Source organism: Juglans regia, chromosome 11 (assembly GCF_001411555.2).
Source record: "Juglans regia cultivar Chandler chromosome 11, Walnut 2.0, whole genome shotgun sequence".
Lineage (NCBI taxonomy): Eukaryota > Viridiplantae > Streptophyta > Magnoliopsida > Fagales > Juglandaceae > Juglans > Juglans regia.
Window position 1 is genome coordinate 37,023,976 of NC_049911.1, and position 19,861 is coordinate 37,043,836.

General features: G+C 34.2%; 1 protein-coding gene and 1 long non-coding RNA gene across 4 annotated transcripts; one reads left to right on the forward strand and one right to left on the reverse strand.

Moving 5' to 3' along the window:
- Positions 1-4,052: 4,052 nt before the first annotated feature.
- LOC109000717 (5'-nucleotidase domain-containing protein DDB_G0275467) lies at positions 4,053-13,630 on the reverse strand. 3 transcript variants are annotated; one of them, XM_035695668.1, is made up of 15 exons: positions 13,421-13,630; positions 13,180-13,311; positions 13,071-13,104; positions 12,526-12,729; positions 12,298-12,434; positions 12,060-12,209; positions 11,702-11,803; positions 10,473-10,637; positions 10,095-10,205; positions 9,438-9,535; positions 8,629-8,752; positions 8,326-8,415; positions 7,378-7,422; positions 5,260-5,580; positions 4,053-4,452 (listed from the first exon to the last, which is right to left on the reverse strand). In XM_035695668.1, the coding sequence occupies exons 2-15, from the start codon at positions 13,225-13,227 to the stop codon at positions 4,423-4,425; spliced, it is 1,659 nt and encodes a 552-aa protein (XP_035551561.1). In that variant the 5' UTR covers positions 13,228-13,311; positions 13,421-13,630; the 3' UTR covers positions 4,053-4,422. The 3 variants fall into 3 exon arrangements, with proteins under 3 accessions (XP_035551561.1, XP_018833231.1, XP_035551562.1); XM_018977686.2 differs by adding an exon at positions 12,807-12,946 and having other exon boundaries at positions 13,180-13,630; XM_035695669.1 differs by lacking the exon at positions 8,326-8,415.
- A 3,696-nt stretch (positions 13,631-17,326) lies between these two features.
- LOC109000714 lies at positions 17,327-19,098 on the forward strand. The gene is made up of 3 exons (XR_001997761.2): positions 17,327-17,414; positions 17,503-17,535; positions 18,739-19,098. It is a non-coding gene; the product is annotated as an uncharacterized LOC109000714 (long non-coding RNA).
- The last annotated feature ends 763 nt before the right edge of the window (positions 19,099-19,861 follow it).

The following is a 19,861-nucleotide window of genomic DNA, read 5'->3' on the forward strand; positions in this document are numbered from 1 at the left end:
TCCTCCATTCTTCGCCTTCTAACCTAAAGTAGTTTGAGACTTGTCCATCTTATTAAACAGATATTTCTTACACGGTTTCTCAATGTGGTACTTCATGGACTTTGTACCGTTGATCTTCGTATCACATGCCTACAAAGCACCTAATTACATGCGGCCCTAGGTTTAGTGGGATCACTTTTTGGTATTTTTGTAAAGTGATCCAAAACCATTGATCTAGCTCTACCACCACTAGGTCCACTACCACTCGTTTTAGTACTTACATTGGGTTTGGGTAGGAGTGGAAGCATGCCACTTAACCCTTGTGTTGACTCATTAAAATCATCGATGGTGGAGTCTCTCGGAATCGTTTCTTTTGTAGGGTCCATCTAGAACAATAATCAAACGGAAATTAACATAACAAGCTAACTTAACTAGTCCAAATATGAATTTTTTCTATACTTGAGCATTTATGCCATTCAAATGATAAATCTGAAATCACTAAGCTAGTAACAAATAATCAGATTACCAACTTAACAATTAACATATTAGTAACAAACAAGTATCCATAGACTTCGTCATAAACTATAATCAAACACATGTAATTATGTAAACATAAAAAATTACAAAGATCAAATCACAAAATCGTGCTAAATGCAAAAACCCCATCTACCCATAAAAAATTACATCACCAGAAGCAAAACAGGCAAGAACATGGCAAAAAATACGTAAGAGTGATTATGTACCTTAGAATAATGGCAGCGTGCGATGGAGCGGCTGGAAGCTGCAGTGGTGGTGCTGGGAGTTCTAGGATTTCTTAACTTTCTTCGCCGTTTGAGAGAGTGACTTGGGAGGGAGAATGAGAGAGTGAGAGAGAATTGAGGGGGAATGGGTGATACATGAGAGAACCTGGGTTGAAACGACGTCGTTTCAACATGGGTAATTTAAAAAAAATTCTAAGTTGTGTGAAACCGCATCGTTTCACGCAACTCAACAAGTGTCCATAGCAACCCATGAGTTCACTCGACTTCCGCTTGATTTGGAGCTCCAGCGAAGATTAATTCGTGAGTTTGCTCGACTTCTGCTCGATATAGTACTCGAGCTAAGATCAACCTGTGAGCTCGTCTTACGCTCGATCTGGAGCTTGAGCAAATATCAACCCTCGAGGTTCGCTCGATAGGCGCTCGACACACCGCTCGAGCGAAGCACTAACCCTAGTGTTCATAAGTATGAATGTGTATTAGGAGTCTATGCGAAGAAAATAAAATTTAGCAGTGAGTAATATTGAGCTCCTAAAGAGCTAATTTTATCTTGTACATTTCATTATCTCTCTTTAGTTTCATGACAATATATCATATATGATCAATTGATAACATATATTACTAATGCTTGTTTGTGACTTAGTTATCTTAAAAAAAGTATCTAATTACTTTAAGTCATTAATTAAGTGTAAATAGTAGAGTATGTATGAATCTATGATGTATAATGTATTTACTATTTTAATATAGTATCATTCATTTACCAAAAAACATGTAAGATTTATTCCAACCAAAAGTCTTTTAAGTTTTAATGATGCATGCACACAGAAATTGAAAATCTGTGTTTGTGGTTTTATATATATAATTATTTGTTGTGCTGTGATATTCTTTGTATATATACAAGTCATTGATTATGTATTATATTGCTTTTTCAAGAAAAATTGCATGAATTGGTAATTATAAGAAATAAATATTTTTATGAGATCAATGATGGTTGGCACTTGGCTGGCCTGATTATTAGTACTGTATTTTTCACACAATGTATATTTTTTCATATGAATATCCAAATACAATAAAAAATAATTATAAAACTAATATTTCTTCATGAATCATTGATTCATTACTATTGTCTATTTAGTATTTACATATAATGATTAATGGCAGAAATTATCACATAATTTATGATAGATATTATTAATTGATAGCATATATTATTTAATATTTTATATGTTCAATGATAATAAACTATATAAAAATTACATCATCAACTTATACAATTACTATATAAAAATAATATATTAAATTATTAAAACTATTTTAAATATATATATATATATATAGTTTGATCGAGTCCGGTCCGGTCTTGTCCAAAATTTATAGACCTCGAGACTGGACCAGATTTTTTCGGTACACAATGAGTGGGACCGAAACCAACCGATATAGGTTTTAATCCAGTCTGTTTCTCCGGTCTGGACTGAAATCTGTACACCCCTAGCTCTGAGTGTTTTTGCTAGGGCATGCCACAACTGTAATTTATCAACAATGTATTAGGATAAATGACAACTTTATAAAAATTAAAAAAAAAAAGTGGAGAGAGAGAGAGAGAGAGAGAGGATATAAGGTGACTGGCATTGAGTTTGAATCTTCAAGTAACTGGAACAAAGGAAAACCTATTAGCAGAAGCTCATATAAGCTTTCCCTAAAAAAAAATGATAAACACACATCACTTTTCACAATACATTACATAAATATGTTTTAAAATGAAGAGTATTTTAGTAAAATATTTTACAAAAGTAATATTATTTTACAAAAATACCCTCACTTTAAAACACGTATTGTAAAATATATTGTGAAATGTATTGTATAGGTATTGATGTGCTTGATTTCTATACAAGTTTTGTCATATTTTTACTCTTAATTTTATGCTAGTTTGTGTTTATTATTTATTAGATTTTTTTTATGTATCTTTTTTTTTTTTTTTAGGAATAAATAAATCGAAGGAGTCATGGAATAGGAAACATTCATTTCTTGAAATTCCTGAAATACCCTTCCGTATTTTGAGCATAACTTTGGCTAGAGAACTCTAATAAGAGCAGTCTTGGTGTCTACGGAAAGCGAGGAGAAAACTCTAGAACTTTCGTGTTAAAGCCTTGGCCGAAAATGAACATCTAGAAGGAGGAAACTACACATCAAGTCAAAAGTAAAAAAATTGCTGAATTCCTGAAATACCCTTCAATATTTGGAGTATAACTTTTGCTAGACAACTCCAATAAGGGCAATCTCGAAAATCCAGGAGAAAACCCTAAAACTTTCGTGTTAAAGCCTTTGCCGAAAATAAACATCTTCAGAGAGGACACGGAGCATCAAATGGGAGGTCGAAAATCTGTCGAATTGGAGCTTGTCAACAATTGAGATTCTCGATCTATATACAATTTCTTTCTTAACTCTTTCATCTTCTTTTTGTATAATTTTCATTTTGAATTCTAGACTTATTATGGTTTGTTTTGATTCTATTATGAACTAATTTCTATTGCTAAGGCTATGATGTAGCCTCTCCATGACAATCCCAATCGTATTTCTATATGATCACAATTTTATCATTCCTTTTAAGTATACATCTTTGAGTTTAATGCTTCAATTATCTGGCCAATAGTTGAATTTTTTGTTGTGCATGTTAATTTGAGAGATGATGTAATTTCGTATGATGTATGCCATGAATTGATCGAAAGACATGAATGTGACAACGTGATTTGTGCAGCTTTTATGTGAAATATTATTAATCTTAATGTGCTCAAATGCTTTTAAATTTGCATAGAGTCTAGCATTTGATGAATTTAAAAAGACATTCCGCCCTTACCATGACTCTCAACAGGTCACTTACCAAACAGCAAGCATTACGTTTCCCTTCACATTTGTGAGGGAATAAAGACTAAAGTGTACATGTAACCCGGATTAAGGGGAGCAAATTAGGTTGATATTGACCGCAACAAACGTGCTTTCTAACTAAGTTGCCAATTTAACAATTCGTTTGCAACTCAAAAGACTCCATATTAGCTGTAGAAATTTCTTTTTCATTCAATGTATTTACCTGCTTAGTCGGTGTCCGCACTCTGCTCAACCACTAGCAATTCATGGTACAATGAGATGACCTTTGAAATGGAGCCCACATATGACCAGTCAAGCCATCGTCAACTGTTTCTTTTGGTAAAAAAGTCATAGCGATCAGCTATATCTCATGGTTTGGGCAATGTAGCTTAACCCATTCTTCAGCTTGCTCATTTACTTATCGGCAACGTGAGCTCAGGTGAGAGAGATCAGTTCGTTATAAACCTATTGCCACATCGAGAAGAACCAGCAGCTCATAAAACTGGCCATGACGCTAATATGGAAAATTCATTTGTCTCTTTCCCCCCCAAAAAATACTAATGTTGGTACACAAGTAATATTGTTTGTGACGACTAAAATGATTGAAACACTAGAAGACATGAATGTGATACAAAATTCACATGCCTATTTTTGGTACCCTTCGGATCCCATACAAATCATGGAAAAATTAACATGCCGGCAATCTCCCTTTTTACTACTGGCAAATCCTCAATGAATGAACAACCATCATCTGCCATGTCTGGTGACAAACACTATCCCAAGTATCAGTGAACCAGCCCATCCACATTTGTCTTGAGGAATACTATTGATTTTTGAACAAGGTTGATGGAACCTGGAATAAGGAACGTGTAAGAGAAGCATTGACAGAATGCAGGAGGAAACATGACATTGACCATCGTAACAACTACTACAATCTCCAGAGTCCAGATATGACGCTCCATGGAAAACATAACTAAAACCCAGCACATGGACCAATAACAGATATGCCAGGTAAGGAGAGGACGGAAGTATAATCTAAAGCATCCTTTGGCATATTTAACACCACCCGCTAGTTACGTCTCTTGGATTACCTGAAACTGGAACTTCAAGTTTGTATAATAAATAGTGCGGCCAGATCACATTCTCTAACAAGACAATAGAGCCACTGAAGGTCCAATCCGTAAACCCCACGTTAAAAATCACAGATTACAGAGCCCTATATCTAGAATTGATATACATAAACGTGGGCATGCATTTGCTGACTGTAGGATATGATTGATCCATGTCAATAAGTTGGAAACTTGGGCTTTAGTGAACTCACAAATCATCAGATGCTTACTAAAGAAGCTTAAAATGCAACAACCCTGTGAATGATTCAAGCATAACTATGCACTATAATAGTGAGAATAAGGAGCTCAAACAATGTAAATAAAGACTACCCATCCATTATTCTACAAACTTGATAAGATGATCTCCCATGGTTATTTTGGGTCGATTAATCCCCATGAATAATTGACTACAAAGGCTGCTGATAGGAACCAGATCTACTCATTCTAACTAAAGGCAACCAACAACATGAAGCATAAAACATGAATACGTAATGTACTTCAGTTTTATAATGATTAAAATATAACTTGTATAAAAAAATGTCGAGACATACCTTCACATGATGCGGCATGATCTTGATATCAAAGGGTACATGAAGCCATGCTTCAGGAGGATAGAATAAGAAGTTCTCTGGCTTGCTGGTGTACACATCTGCATATTGATGAATGTGATAGGCAAAAGCCGATTCTTGACCCGTGTTAGTGAGGAATGTAGCTCCAAAAGATCTATTGAACATTCTCTTCATCATGCTGCATGCCTTCTGCCGTTCTTCATTAAGCTCCTCCATAAGTGACTCGTACTTTGCATTTCTCTGACTGGTACCTAAAGTTGAATGCAATTTACCCAGCAGTTCCTGTATGATGTGAAATTTTGCCTGTCCATAGCGAAGGCACAAAATTAAGCATAATATATTAAAGCTTTGAAAAGCAGAGGAAAAAAAGGTGCTACAGCTCATCATCAACCAAGAGCAAGAGAATTCATTTAACCAATTTAAAAGAAAACGCTATATCAAAGTTACACCAACCTAATCAACAACCATATAATATCAATAATTTCCATTGATTCACTAGTTGGCAAGCTAAAAACCAAAGCCCACAAACTCCTATGAGAAACAAACTAGTTGACAGCATGAAGTGAGCCAAATCTGGCAAAAGCACTCCAAATTCTCCAAGTGGCGTGTCAACAACCAAACAAGGTATTTTTTTGGAAGATTTTATTTATGTGGGCCATTGTTTTAGAGTTAAATGGTCTCAGCTTCCATGACTTTCTTGTAACAGTTTCTATGATTTTATTTATGTATACCTCCGGTGTACTTGGGCTATGCCTATCTTTATCAATACAATTGCTTCTTACTTATAAAATAAAAAAAAACAACCATACAAGGTGGCCTGTGGGTTGCCCTGCCAAAATAGTGGGGGCAGATCAAGGGGTCCAACAGTCCTTGTTAACAAAATGTTAGTTTTATACTAAAGCAGTGGTATCACTAGAAAAAAAAATGCCAAAACCAAAAAAAAAAAAAAGGATAGATGTCCAACAACGGATCACTCCAGAAAAGAAAATTATATAATTCGTTATGTTCTAGTCAAATTATTGCAAATCATGTTGCTCGTAAGTGAAATTAGCCTACTCATCAATTCATTTAATTTGCTTGTTAGAATGTAGGCTAAATGTCATGTTATTTAAAATACCCATCTGACAGTTACTTGTTGGAATATTTGACTGAGCTATAAAGCAAATTAAATCCTCTCATGGCATCCATGTCAACCAATTTTGGTTGGTGGCATCATGAGATTTAATTGTCTACTTACTGATATAATCCAAATACAAGGCCGAACAAAGTAAACATTCTGGGCCTACTCATAGAGAACCAAGGTAAATCATTGTCATTAATTTTTTATCGGTAAACAAGATTTTATTGACCATAAGAATAGGCAAGAGCCTAAGTAAACGGGACATATACAAGAGCAATGCCTAAGCGTGCTAGATTAATGATAGAAGGAATTCACGAAAAGTCATGCCATGAAAATCAATTACAATTAATCAATGGAGTAAAGTATTGAAAAAGGAATTTCTAAGCTCATCCATTGACCGCACTTGATCTTCAAAACTTCTTTCATTCCATTAATAACATTTACTAAAACCCAACTTAATTATTGCATTTAATTTGCCTCCTTTTTTCTTAAAAAAAATTCTTGAACTTCACCGATTTGGATCAGTTGATACTTTTTCCTATCACTAAATTTCCCCCCATAAGCTTATCCCAAGTTGCAATTTTTGTAAACTATCTCGGATGCTTTGAAATTGGCCAATCTCAAAAAACTATTTAGATGATTTATCCATAATCCATGCAAAATTAATAAAAAGTAATATATATATAGTTTCTACCAATTTAGCCACATGATAGAATACTTTTCACAAGTACAATGAAAATTTTGATTTATTTTTTGGAGTCGGGGTAAGAAGATATGGCTTAATAACAAGTCTTCACTGAATCTTGCCTCAGAAAACCTCAACAGTTGTTATCCCTCTACAGGAAACTCTGGTCAGCAAAACAAATATTCAACCAGGCAAATTATATTCACTTACGCATCTTATCAACAATGTGAAGATAAAACAAAAGGATAAGATTACCAAAAAGATTTCAAGAAATACGAAATAAAGTGCAGAATACCTGTTCAAAACGGTAGCTATCCTCATTTTGTGTGTGTATTTCACTCTGCATTAATTAGCAACACACCCTTTAGAGAGGAAGGAGGATGGATGAGGGGTGGATGTTACAAGTAGGGAGAATAACATGATAGCCGGTGGTAACTACAAGCTGCCCATGTTCTGATCTCAGTTCTACCAATATTCCATCAGTACAATAGGATATATAGTTGCATTTCCAAATGACCACTCTGAAAATCAATAGACATTACCCAAACATGGTAGTAATGCTTTCCTTTTTCTCTCACAAAAATGCATTCAGAATTGGCTAATCCTATATATTTTGGCATTTAAGAGTTTGTATTACAACGTCACTGCAGGAGTCAGATTCATAAACAATCTATATTTGCTGTATTTTTTTCCTAACTCATGCAATCTCATTCACCTTCAAAATTTGTTGAATTCTGAATGGAGCTTCGTCAAAGAATATCTTCCACAATCAAAATGCCAAATGCAAGCAGTGTAAGAAAGACACTCCTTTTGTTTTTTTTTTTTTTTTTGGTTTCCATTTTTCTCATCTAGGCACCTCATATCAGTGAACATCTTACACTTGTAATCAAATTGAGGGATGAATTCATATAATGGACCACCTACCTCCTCACTCAGAGACAAACTAAAGGGGAAAATAACTTCTTGAAATATTAGCTGGCCTTTATGACCGAGTCCTTAAGGCATGAAACAAAACAAGGCATGGAATATTTAGGACGTGATTAAAATAAAGGGCTAGGTACAACACTACCCTGTAGATTCCAGTCAGTTTCAACAAACCCCTTACACTTCCATGTTAAGAGATCAAGTCTGTACATTTTCTAAATTATGTTGATGTCCTTGATTATACATAAAATTGAACTTCTGGAAAAGCCTGCCACAAGCAATTCAGAAACAAGTTGGAAAACCTAGCAAAAAAACATACTTCAAGTTCATGGATGATGGCTGCAGTGCGCCAACCAGCCTTTGAGGGGCCTCTCAGGTCACTAAATAGATGATCCCCAAAATATATTACCTAACAAAGGGAAAAAAAAAAAAAAGAAGCAAAGGTTGGGGGGGATTTAGTGACAAATCAGTTTCACATAAAAGCATAATAATTTCTAGAGCATAGATTTGCATAAGCAATTAAAGCTCTTCAACTTAGTTTTTTGAACAAGCAACGAGAATTGAAAAAAGAAAAAGAAAAAAGTGGATTGGCATGAAATATAGATCATAATAGTTCATTTACCTCTGGGCCATTCCACTTGGTTATTTGGAGAAAAGATTTGAGGCATCCATGGTAGTATATTTTATTTGGGAGAAAAGAATCCACCTTGGTGAAAGCTAAAGTGTCCTTCTCTGTGTCATAACAACTACATTGAAAATCCAAAGGACAAAGTGAATGGGCACCAGACAAAATATTAGAATGGTAATCAGTGCCTTCTTAGAAAGCTGAAAATAGCACTGAGGTAGTCAAGTCAGAGAGAACATGAGAGGAAAGTAACTAATAGCAGACATGGGAAAAGAAAATGGTTCAGATAACCTAAGAAATCATAAAAAAGAAGAAAAAGAAAAACCAGTCAGTTTGTTTATATCTATGTCAATGTCTTGAGTCAGGAAACAAAAACCATAGATGAGAACATAAGAGTAAACGAATTCAAACTCTTGCAGAAACGACATATCAACTCCTCACACTTGTCAGGTACAAAACTCCAGTTTTTTTATGGAAAAGGCACTTTTTTATTCTTTTGTTTGTCAACCATGCTCTCTTCAGAACAACAGCAAAGCAGAAACCTCAACAATAAAGGTTCATTGTGACTGTCCAATCTCCATGTGTGGCTATTTTCAAAATGAAAGGGATATCCAAATGCCCTCATTAATCATGTTGATTTATGTCAAGGCATTAATTTTAATATTTTTTAAAAAAAGTTTTAAAAAAGGAACAAGTAGAAGAAGAAAAAGAAGCAAAAACAATGACAACAAGCACAGATTTTATAACTTATGCTCAAGAATCTAAAAACAGACTAAAAAATGGTTTAGCAGATTGAAGATGCAAACCGGAATGGATGCTCAGAGGTGTAGAACTCTGGCTTGTTGGCCTTAGCGATCACGACATCAAAAATTTCCCTCCAGGAGTCTTTGTAACCCGTAGAATCCTAATTAAATAAAAATAACACTAATTATACTTGAACAAATAGGCAACACGTTGTTTTGCCATCCAAAAAAACAAACAAACAAACAGCCAACACATGCACAACACAGATTATGCTTTAACTTCCTGTCCTCTCAAACAATATCAATCGCCTTCCTTTGAACTCATATTTGTCAGTGGATAAGGTAATTATTTAATGCCATCTGTAAAATTTGACTTTTAGCTCATTTACCCAACTTTCAACTAATAAATGATATAACTATTTTAGCAATATCTGAGTAGTTTGCACATGATCTATTGAAAGACAACAAGGAAAAAAAAACTTCATAACAGAATTCAGAACAGAAACATTATATGAGAATGCAAATAACTATGTATATGCATGTTTGAATGCTGAAACTAAAGACCAAGTTGACATTATTTATTTTTCACCAGCAAAATGTAGAAAATTTATAAAGTTTAATAAGCTCTTCATATCCAGTAAACCCACTTGAACAAGCATAAAATCCTCGATTTTCTAATGCAAAAAACATTATAATGTTATATTCTTGTGAGAGAATTACCTCTAACATAAAACTCATTCCTCCATCCACGAAGTAAAATGGAGAATTTGTCAGCAGGAAAAGTTTCTTTCCCTTGTTCCTTAGCATCCTGAGAAACCGTAGCAGTTCCCCCTAAATTATCCACATAAATACAAGTCCAAAGTCTCAACAGAAAGACAAAAAATCCTTTTTTTTTATGAGTAAAATGAAAAGGAAGACAAAAATCAAATGTGATTGAGACTAGGTACATGGCTAGGCTTTTACTTGTATCATGAAATCACAAATATCAGACAGATGGGTTTGAACTTATATCATGAAACCACTAATATCATCATGAAATAAGCACGGTGCATAAATCAGAATACATGAAATTTAAAAAGTAAAAATGTTTAGACCTACATTCTTAACTAGGTATCTAGGAGGATCAGCAAGAATTCCCCTGTGAACCAAGCCACTATGGTGAACATGCTGAATTGCACGATTTACGTCTTCATAGATGTAGCAAGCATCAAATTCCAGCTTTGCATCAACAAAATGTTGCACAATATCAGCAATAAGGCAGGCCTACAAAGCCACAGTGAAAACAATACATTCAGGGGGTTTAAAGAGAACAAAAGATACACTGTAATTCAATATGTAGGCAGGACACATGTCCAATATAACTCCTCTAAATCAACCACAAAGAAGAAAGAGAAAAATTACTCCACCTACATCACGGCCTGATTAATTAATTATCATACAGTTCACTGAAAGTTTCACAGAATCTAAATATGTGGGTATAACATTAATTTCCACTTAAGTGTCTGTTTGCTACAAAAAGACACAAATCTTAAATATATAGGATGTATGGATAAAGCTGAAATCCATTCCAGTTTCTGTCTTTGACACGGACATGGACGATATATAGGATGAAGAAGTAGAAATGAACGAAAGAAACAATTTTTTCTACAATCATAGTATATCAATTTGGGCACTAAACAAATCAAAATATTTCAGGTTCTGAGAGTTCACTTCGCTAATCAATATCTCAATATGAAGGGCTGTCTCCCAATTCCTAATGTATCTTTTGAAAAGAGTTCATGCATAACCTATGTAGTATGAACGCAAAGATGGATACAACACAAGCAAGGCCGGAAAGAAAATTAAACAAGAGATTTAATCTCTTTCTCTCTGTGGGCACTGAACAAATCGAAATGCTCCAGTTTCTGAGTTCACTTCACTAATCAATATCAATATGAAGGACTGCCTCCCAATTCCTAATGAAACCCATTTATAGAGTTATATGCATAACCTACGTATCATGAATGTAAAAATGGATAAGACACAAACACAGCCGAAAATAAATCTAAACAATCAATGTAATCTCATCTCTCTCTCTCTCTCTCTCTCTCTGTGTACGCACATGCGAGCACAATTTCTTCCTCAAAACCTTCACATATGATGTACAATGTTTATTGGCATGTTTCATACATGTCCACAGCAGGAAAGAAAAATATGAACATGAATAGAATGAATCTGTTACAAGTTCATTGTCTACAGTTATCATTTCTGTCTCCCAGCCCAACATGTGCCAGAAACTACCACATCTCATCTGGCTCTAGCCAAATAATGTAATTTATACAACTAACCTCACTAAAGCAGAAGAAATCCATCAAACCCACAAGCCCACGGGCTTGATCACGGCCAATGTGCCGTGTCCCATATATCTCTTTTATTTCCTTCCTGCTGAGCTGTATATTCATATTGAAACAAAGATATGTAAGAAAAGTTTATCTATTCAAAATATATCTATGCCTTTTAACTGACCAAACTCAGCAATAACAATCTAGTCAAATAGAGCCAGGAAAAAGGCTCGAACAATATGTCAAGTATAGGAGTTATTAACCAAAGAAGTAGAGATGGGTAGGTCAGACGGAGATGTGTGAAGTACATTTGTCACTATAAAAAGATGAAAAAAGAGTCTCATCATTATTAAATGAGAAATACCTTGTGACGACCAAAGTAGCACCCATCTGGCTCAATAGACCCAAAGAAATCCAACTTCAAAAGACACCCTTTTAGTCTATCATAGTATAGGCCTCTAATGGGAAAAGTCGGGTCATATTCAAATTCCATGCATATGTCAGGATACCTAAGCTGAAAGGATCAAAATACACAAGCAATAAAATAACAGTCGCATATACAGCCAGCCCTAATTGCATCATCTTGACAGAATAAAGCTAACCTCGTTAACCATATGCTCCTTTGCAAGATCATAAATCAAACTCTGCAAATCGGCAGAGTAATGTGCTAAAGTGTAATCATAGTCGAAGCCATAAACTTGTATGTTGTCCAACCGTAAGTTCTTATTTACATAAATGCCTAGTTCCAAAATAAACGACAGTAGCGATCAATACCACATTGATCCTGGATCTAATCAAATTCAGCTGAAACAAAAGTAAGCATAACAGACCCTTCGGATTCATCTTGGGCATTGCCTTCAGCGCCTTAGGAATCTTGTGAAAGCCCTGTCTTGCAGCATCAAAGGCATGCTGGATCTTCGCAATTTCATCATCAACTACCGCGGTATTCGACTGAGCTTCAACATTCGACTTCAATTCAATTTGCCTGGACGAAGCAATCGCACTATAACCTCGAACATTGCTTCCTCCAAACCCTTAATTGTTTTTATTATAAAACTCCAGTCAGGCTTAGTTGAAGAAATAAAAAGCGTGTCTACAATGAAATGAATACTTTTTCATGTTAAAGTCATATCGTGGTGTTGTAGGAGTCTCATTGAAGCAATGAGACTTGAACGAAGCGAAACAAGCGCGTGAACTTGATAATCGTTTGCGTTAAAACCCCCAGTCGAATACCAAACGAAGAGCGATCACCTATCCATTTGTAACATAGACAAACGAATATATGCGATTTAAAACTTATTCGTTTTTTTTTTTTCAAAATTTACGATATGCTTATATTTATATGTGGTCGGAGAGAGACAGAGAAAGAGAGAACCTTCTCCAACTCCAGAAGCCGAGCATGCAGTCCTCTGCGACAGAAAAAGGTAATTGTAAGACTGCCACACAAAAACACACAAGATATGAGGCCAGAGCGAGAGATGTACTTTAATGGAGGAAGAACAGAGGGAGACAAGCCTGCGAAAGGAGACCATGGGAGGAGAAATGAGGTTGGTTCAGCTGTATAAAGTCGCGCAATTCATTCACGTTAGGGCCTTTTTTTGGGGGGTTCCCGACTCCTGAAAGCTCAGCGAATGAACGACTTGTGTGAGAAAGTCAGAGACGATGATGAATAGTGCTTGGTGTGTTTGGTGTGTTTGGTATGGACAGATGGTTTGGTATACAAACACAAATTCAAATGCATCTCATCTCAGCCCACTCGGTTTTCACCATCTCAACACTGTTCATCGAAGTGACCATGTACTGACACAAGCACAGAGAAACCTCCCGCACCACAAGCACTCTTCTCTCACCGTCAGCCCCACAACTCAGTCCATCCCCCAATGTTTCCGGCCCGCCGCCATCACCGTTCCTCACCGCCAACCCGCTCCGCCCCCCCCCCCCAACTCAGTCCATCCAAGAAAATCCAAAACCATCCAAAACAATTCACAAATCCAAACCAAACCAAACCAACTCAGTCCATTCAAAAAAAAAAAATGTAAGTCCCAGAAAAATCCAAACAAAATAAATCCACAACAAGATCGAAAGTGGAGAGAGAGAGAGATAGAGATAGAGATAGAGATAGAGAAAGAGAAAGAGAAAGAGAAAGAGATACCTGGAGATGCGGCGACGTCGACGTCAACGGAGAGTAGCGGCGGCGCTGGGCTGCATGGAGGGGTCTGGGGGTTGGGTCGCGGGGTTTGGGAGAAGGGGGGGGGGGTGGGGGTGGGAATGGGGGAAAAGGGGAAAAAGGACCGAAAAGAAAATTGAAACCTAGGCAACACGTGGCCCATTTTTATATTTTCGAAAAAATATAAAAATTTTAATTTTCGATTTTAATACATTGTAACTAGTGATTTTTTTTTTTTGAACGAAACATATTCATTTCATTAATAAATCGAAGATACAAATGTAACTTATCAATACAAGAAATTTCAATACATAGGAAATCCAGTCTATAAGCCAACTAACGCAACAGCTCTGGGGCTTCCCCTCACACAAATACATTTGTAGCGGATATTGTCTTAACTTCTAATCAAACTCTAGTAATAGAGAAATCGCTCTGTAAAAACAAAACTTAATAGCCCTCTCTATCCTCCCAGAGAAGAAGAGTATGAGACACTACTAAGGACATAAAATCTTATAGCCTATTTATATTTTATTAAAAACTAAAATAACAAACAACTACAAATAACCACATTAACAATTACAAAACCACAAGTTCTGGTGAGACCCTAGACGTCACGCCCATCACAAGCATCGTCATCTCGAGCCGGAACGAGCACCCAGGGTACATACGGACCACAACAGCCCGACCGTATAACCACCGGCCGTAGCATCGCCCACCACTCTCGAAAGCCTTGTCCCGGATTACGTCCGATCTAAAGATTCAAACCTCACTCAGGTCAACAAAAGCAACACCAATACTAGAAACAAAACAACTACAAAACACTGAAACAGACAACAACAAAGAAAACAAAACAAAAAAATAGAACAAAAAATACAAAACGGATGAACAGTACACAATGGTCGGCATTGTTTCGTGTAAAAACAGTTCACGCTGGGAGGAAAGCCGACGGTCAGACTTGGAAGACCCGAAGTCAGAGGTTCCACAGCAATCGAGCGTGGTGTCGGGAAATGGCTCCTCGGTGGCGCGTGAAGGCCATGCGTCAACGCTGTCCGGAACTTCGTCTCGCGCGTGCAGGCTACGCACCACTCTGATGGACGTCGGATTTGGAGGTCTTGAAGATCGGCGGCTGGGCGTCATACCGGTGGGGCGCGTGTAGAAATGTGATGGCTGGAAAGACTCAAACGGCGATCCTCCCTTATTCGGCTTAAAAAAACACAAAACAAAATAAAAAAACACCACACGAAAATTAAATGGACAGAGAATAGGAAGAGGGCAGGGGGGCGAGGAGCCGAAGCTCCCACCCCCTTTCAACAGATCTGGTGTTTACGGAGTTTTAGAGAGAAAAGTGAGGGTTTCTCAATGCAGAAATGGGAGAAAACTCGACACTGATTTTCAACAGATTTTCAACCTCTTATTCAATGTTTTCTTCAATCGATTTAGGAAAACTCTAAACTTGTAATTAGTGATATTAGTTTGTGTAAAATATACTCATAATTGGTGGGATCCCATCATTAAAAATATTTTGACTCGTTCTTTTATCAAATTTTTATAAAAATTTAAAATTATCTCATTTCATTTTTATATTTAAATTTCATTAATATTCATAAATTTTCTGTTTCATCTTATAAAAAAAAGGCAAATTACGCCTAAGTTATGATTTCGATTAAAGCCATTTGATTATTATTATAAAATATTAAATATCTCTTATTCAAACGATGTGAGATCTTATTGGCTTCTTATACAAAACAGTACGGACTCATTCATTGGTTCTTTGTCACATTAGTATTTTCATGGAGTGAAACAGATTCATACCTAATAAAAAATTGAAGTTTTAAAAAATAAAAATAATTTATACTAGTTTCAAATAGATAAATCTTATATAAATTTTTATAAAAAAATAGATCTCACTTAAAAAAATTATTTTTTATTAATAAGACTCATTTTTTTACAAATAATTTGTATGAAACTTATCTATTTAAAATTTGTACTTGACATTACTCTTTAAAAAATAAAAAATACAAATTGAAAAAATAAAAGTAATGGCAGTCGGCCTCTAAGAAAGGTGGTCTAGTAACGCCAATAAATTATTTTAAAGAAATGATATTTGCAGTCGTAAAGAATGTAAATACCGCATAATATCTTCGAAAAAAATAAATAAATATGAGAGCTAAATGAAAAAAAAAACTAATGTTTTAATAATAGACTCTATTTTTTCAAAACGATTACACAATACTTACACACTTCACGACTATATATAGCATTACTCATTATTTTATATACATCATTTCGTTGAGTAACTGCAGGTATCTCAATTTCAAAAGAGAAAGTAAGTATCATGTATTTAAAAATAAATAAATATAAAATTTATATAAAAATAATAATTTTTAATTATCCACTTACTCTTTAAAAAAAATTAGTGAATCAAGGAAAGACAGAGGACGGAGAGAATAATACCTCAAAGTCACGTGCACAAATGTGATATACAATGAGACACATATGAGAGTGTAAGAACAATCACTCCCAAACTTATGACTCGTTTGGAGAGTGACATGAAATGAAAATTTTATGAATGATAATAAGATAGTTTGTGAATAATAGTGAGATAGTTTAAGTTGAATATTTTTTGAGTTTTAGAAAATGAAAGAAAAAAGTTGAATAAAAAGTATTATAAAATTAAAATATTGCTAAAATATAGTTTTATAATATTGTTTTTGTTAAGAGATTTTAAAAAGTTGAATTATTTTTTATTTTTTATTTGAAAGTTTAGAAAAGTTGTAATGATCAATTTAAAAAAATTATAATGATTAGTTTGAAAATATTTGTATTTGAATTATGTTTAAAAAGGAGATGTGATGAGAATTTTAGGATGAGATATATTTCTAAACAAGCCCTTAGAGCATCTTCGTTAGATTATGTAAATATAAAGTCATAATTTACATAATATTACATGATTTTATATTTAACTATTCTACTCAAAACCTAATCTCATATTAGATTATCTATCTATTAGTTAAAATAATAATAAAATATTAGTAATTTAATAATAATATTTTTTTCTAATTTATTTTTTTCATATGTTACAATTATATCACACATGTTAATTAATAATCAAATTATAATTAACATATGATTGATAGAGACAAACTATACTTGAGTATCAAAATCTTATGAGCTTCAAATTTTTTTTTTTTTTTGTTAAGTATGGGTGAACAAAATTAATTAATAGCAGAACAATAATTTAATGTAAAATAAATTGAATGTAAGACGTTTAACGAGGGATAGCAACACAACACTTCAAGTGCGAAGTGACAAAAAGAGACAGGAGCAGCTTATAAAAGTCATTTTTATAGTTTTGGTCTAGCTACCATAAACATCAAATTTGATTCAAGGAGTTAATTTACTCTACCTAAAAGTCATTTTTCTTAAAAAAAAAGTCAATTTGCATAATCCAATACAGTAAATTTTATGCCTTATTAGCCAAACTCGTCCTTCAGAGAAAACAAGGAGACATCGAAGACCAAAACAATTCGTAGAAGAAGAAAGATCGAGTCAGTAAGCCCCTTCACTTGGGTTTCTTTTTTTCTTTACCCTTCGATTCCATCCTGATCGCGGTCGATATCCTTCTGATCTTTTATTGCAGCGAGAATCGCACGATCAAGCCCTCTCGATTGAGGTATAATTCGTCGCAATTTGTTATATTCGAAGCTTGCAATTGTTGAACCTAATGGGTTCTAGGTGTTCTATTTGAATGGGATTGCTTCAATTTTTAATTTTTTTAATTTTTTTTGAAAGAGGGATTGCTTCATTTGTATTGTACTTTGTAAGAAGTACAGTGATTTAAACACAATATTTTTCACAATACTTTAAACAATTATGTTTTAAATGAGAGGTATTTTTATAAAATATCTTATAAAAGTAATATTATTTTACAAAAATATATTTATTTTATAATATTTTTGTGTAATATATTATGTAATATGTTGTGTATATATTATTACTCTTTGATGGGATAATGAAGATTCTCGAAAAAAATAAATTTTCTCTTTATGTAAATAGATAGAGCGATGTAGAATTGAGTTTAGTGACTTGTTCGATGTGGTAATCACAATGAAACAGAGATATTGAATGGCACTGGAATAACCTTTGTTGGGACCCAACAATCGGTGAGAGTAGATTTAGGCTCCTTTAGAATAGTGAGATAAGATAGTTTTAGATAAAAATTGAATAATATATTGTTAAAATATTATTTTTTAATATTATTATTATTTTAAAATTTGAAAAAATTAAATTGTTTATTATATTATGTGAGAAAATTTAGAAAATTTATAATGATGGGATAAGATAAAGACGCTTATGTATCCAAACAAGACCTTACTCTTCATCTTGATCTGAGTATAGATTTTATTCAATATCTACTACATGTGATCTGCACGTGTATTTTTTGGTTTTAATTTTTAATCCTTAGATTTGTAGAAGATTAGAGTGGTTTGGATTTAGAGATGAGTTGAGATGATTTATGAATAATAGAATAAAATATTTTTAGAATATTATTTTTAATATTATTATTATTTTGAGATTTGAAAAATTTGAATTGTTTATTATATTTGTATAGGAATTTGAAAAAATTGTTTTGAGATTTAAAAATTTTGAATTATTTATTATATTTATAATGATGAATATGAGATAAGTTAAGATGAGTTGATGTAAGTCTTGAATTCAAACATCCCCTTAACTCTATATATTGCTATGCATCGATGGTTGGTATGACATTTCTTGCTCACCAAACCTGACACCCTTGCCAATTCTTTATCTATTTGAAACTGAACTTTTTACTCTGGGGCAACTTGAATGCATATTTTCTTATTTGGCAATGCAGGGAGATGATCCAGCACAGGCCTTACACACAAAAAGTAGATGTGTACAGTTTCGGGATTGTTCTCTGGGAACTAATCACAGGAATGCTTCCGTTCTAGAACATGACGGCAGTGCAGGCAGCATTTGCGGTTATTAAAATGGGTGTTCATCTGATTGTTCCCCATGATTACCTACCTTTTCTCATTGAGATAATGACCAGATGCTGGGATGCCAACCCTAATGTCAATCCTCCCTTCATTGGCGTTGTCCAAATGCTCGAGAACGCATAGATAGAGATAATAACAAATGTCTGCAAGACCCGTTTCAGGTGTTGCATGACCGAACCAATGACAGTGGACTGATTAGAAAAGAAATAAAAGTGTTGCAGCTACAAAAAAAATTTCACAAAAATAAACCAACAAATTGGCATTATTTCATATCATACGTTATATCTACTTTACAATCTAACGTATCATATCAAGGCACATTAGCTTGTGAGTTTATTTTTGTCAAATATCTTTATGACTAAAGTATTTTTTGAAAAGAAAATATCAAACGAGAAAATATTCACGAGAAGGAAGAAGCTAAAGAGAAGAAAAATAGGTAAATGTGGTGATTCCATAATAGCCTTGTATATTTTTTGGTTTAATTTATTTCTACTGATAGGGATAAAAAATGGAAAGTCGTGATCAAACATTTGGTTTTGGTCTTTCTACCTGAAGGGATTACCATTGATGAATTAGTAATAGAATATGAGATTGATATTTATGTATAATTCTCACTCTGGTATGTAATAACCTATCTTGTTTAGCTGTTGGCCTCTGTCACACTACACCCGGTACATTTTACCTGCAAGCACACCGGTCTTAATAAAAAATATTGAAAAAAGAAACCATAAATTAGAGAGAAAAACAAATTAAAGATTTCAATCGGAGAAGTTAAGGATAACTAGAGTATGGTACTATGGTGGCCACACTCACGCTTCTGACTTGACAAACTAGAAATGAGGTGTGTTTGTGTGACGAGAGTTTGAAATGGTTCTAAATGAATATCCCAAGCTCTTTTGGCACCTAACAAGGGGACCAGATTTTGGAAATCTGTTGTTCGCAATATCCCAAGAGTTTTAAATGGTTCTAAATGGATTG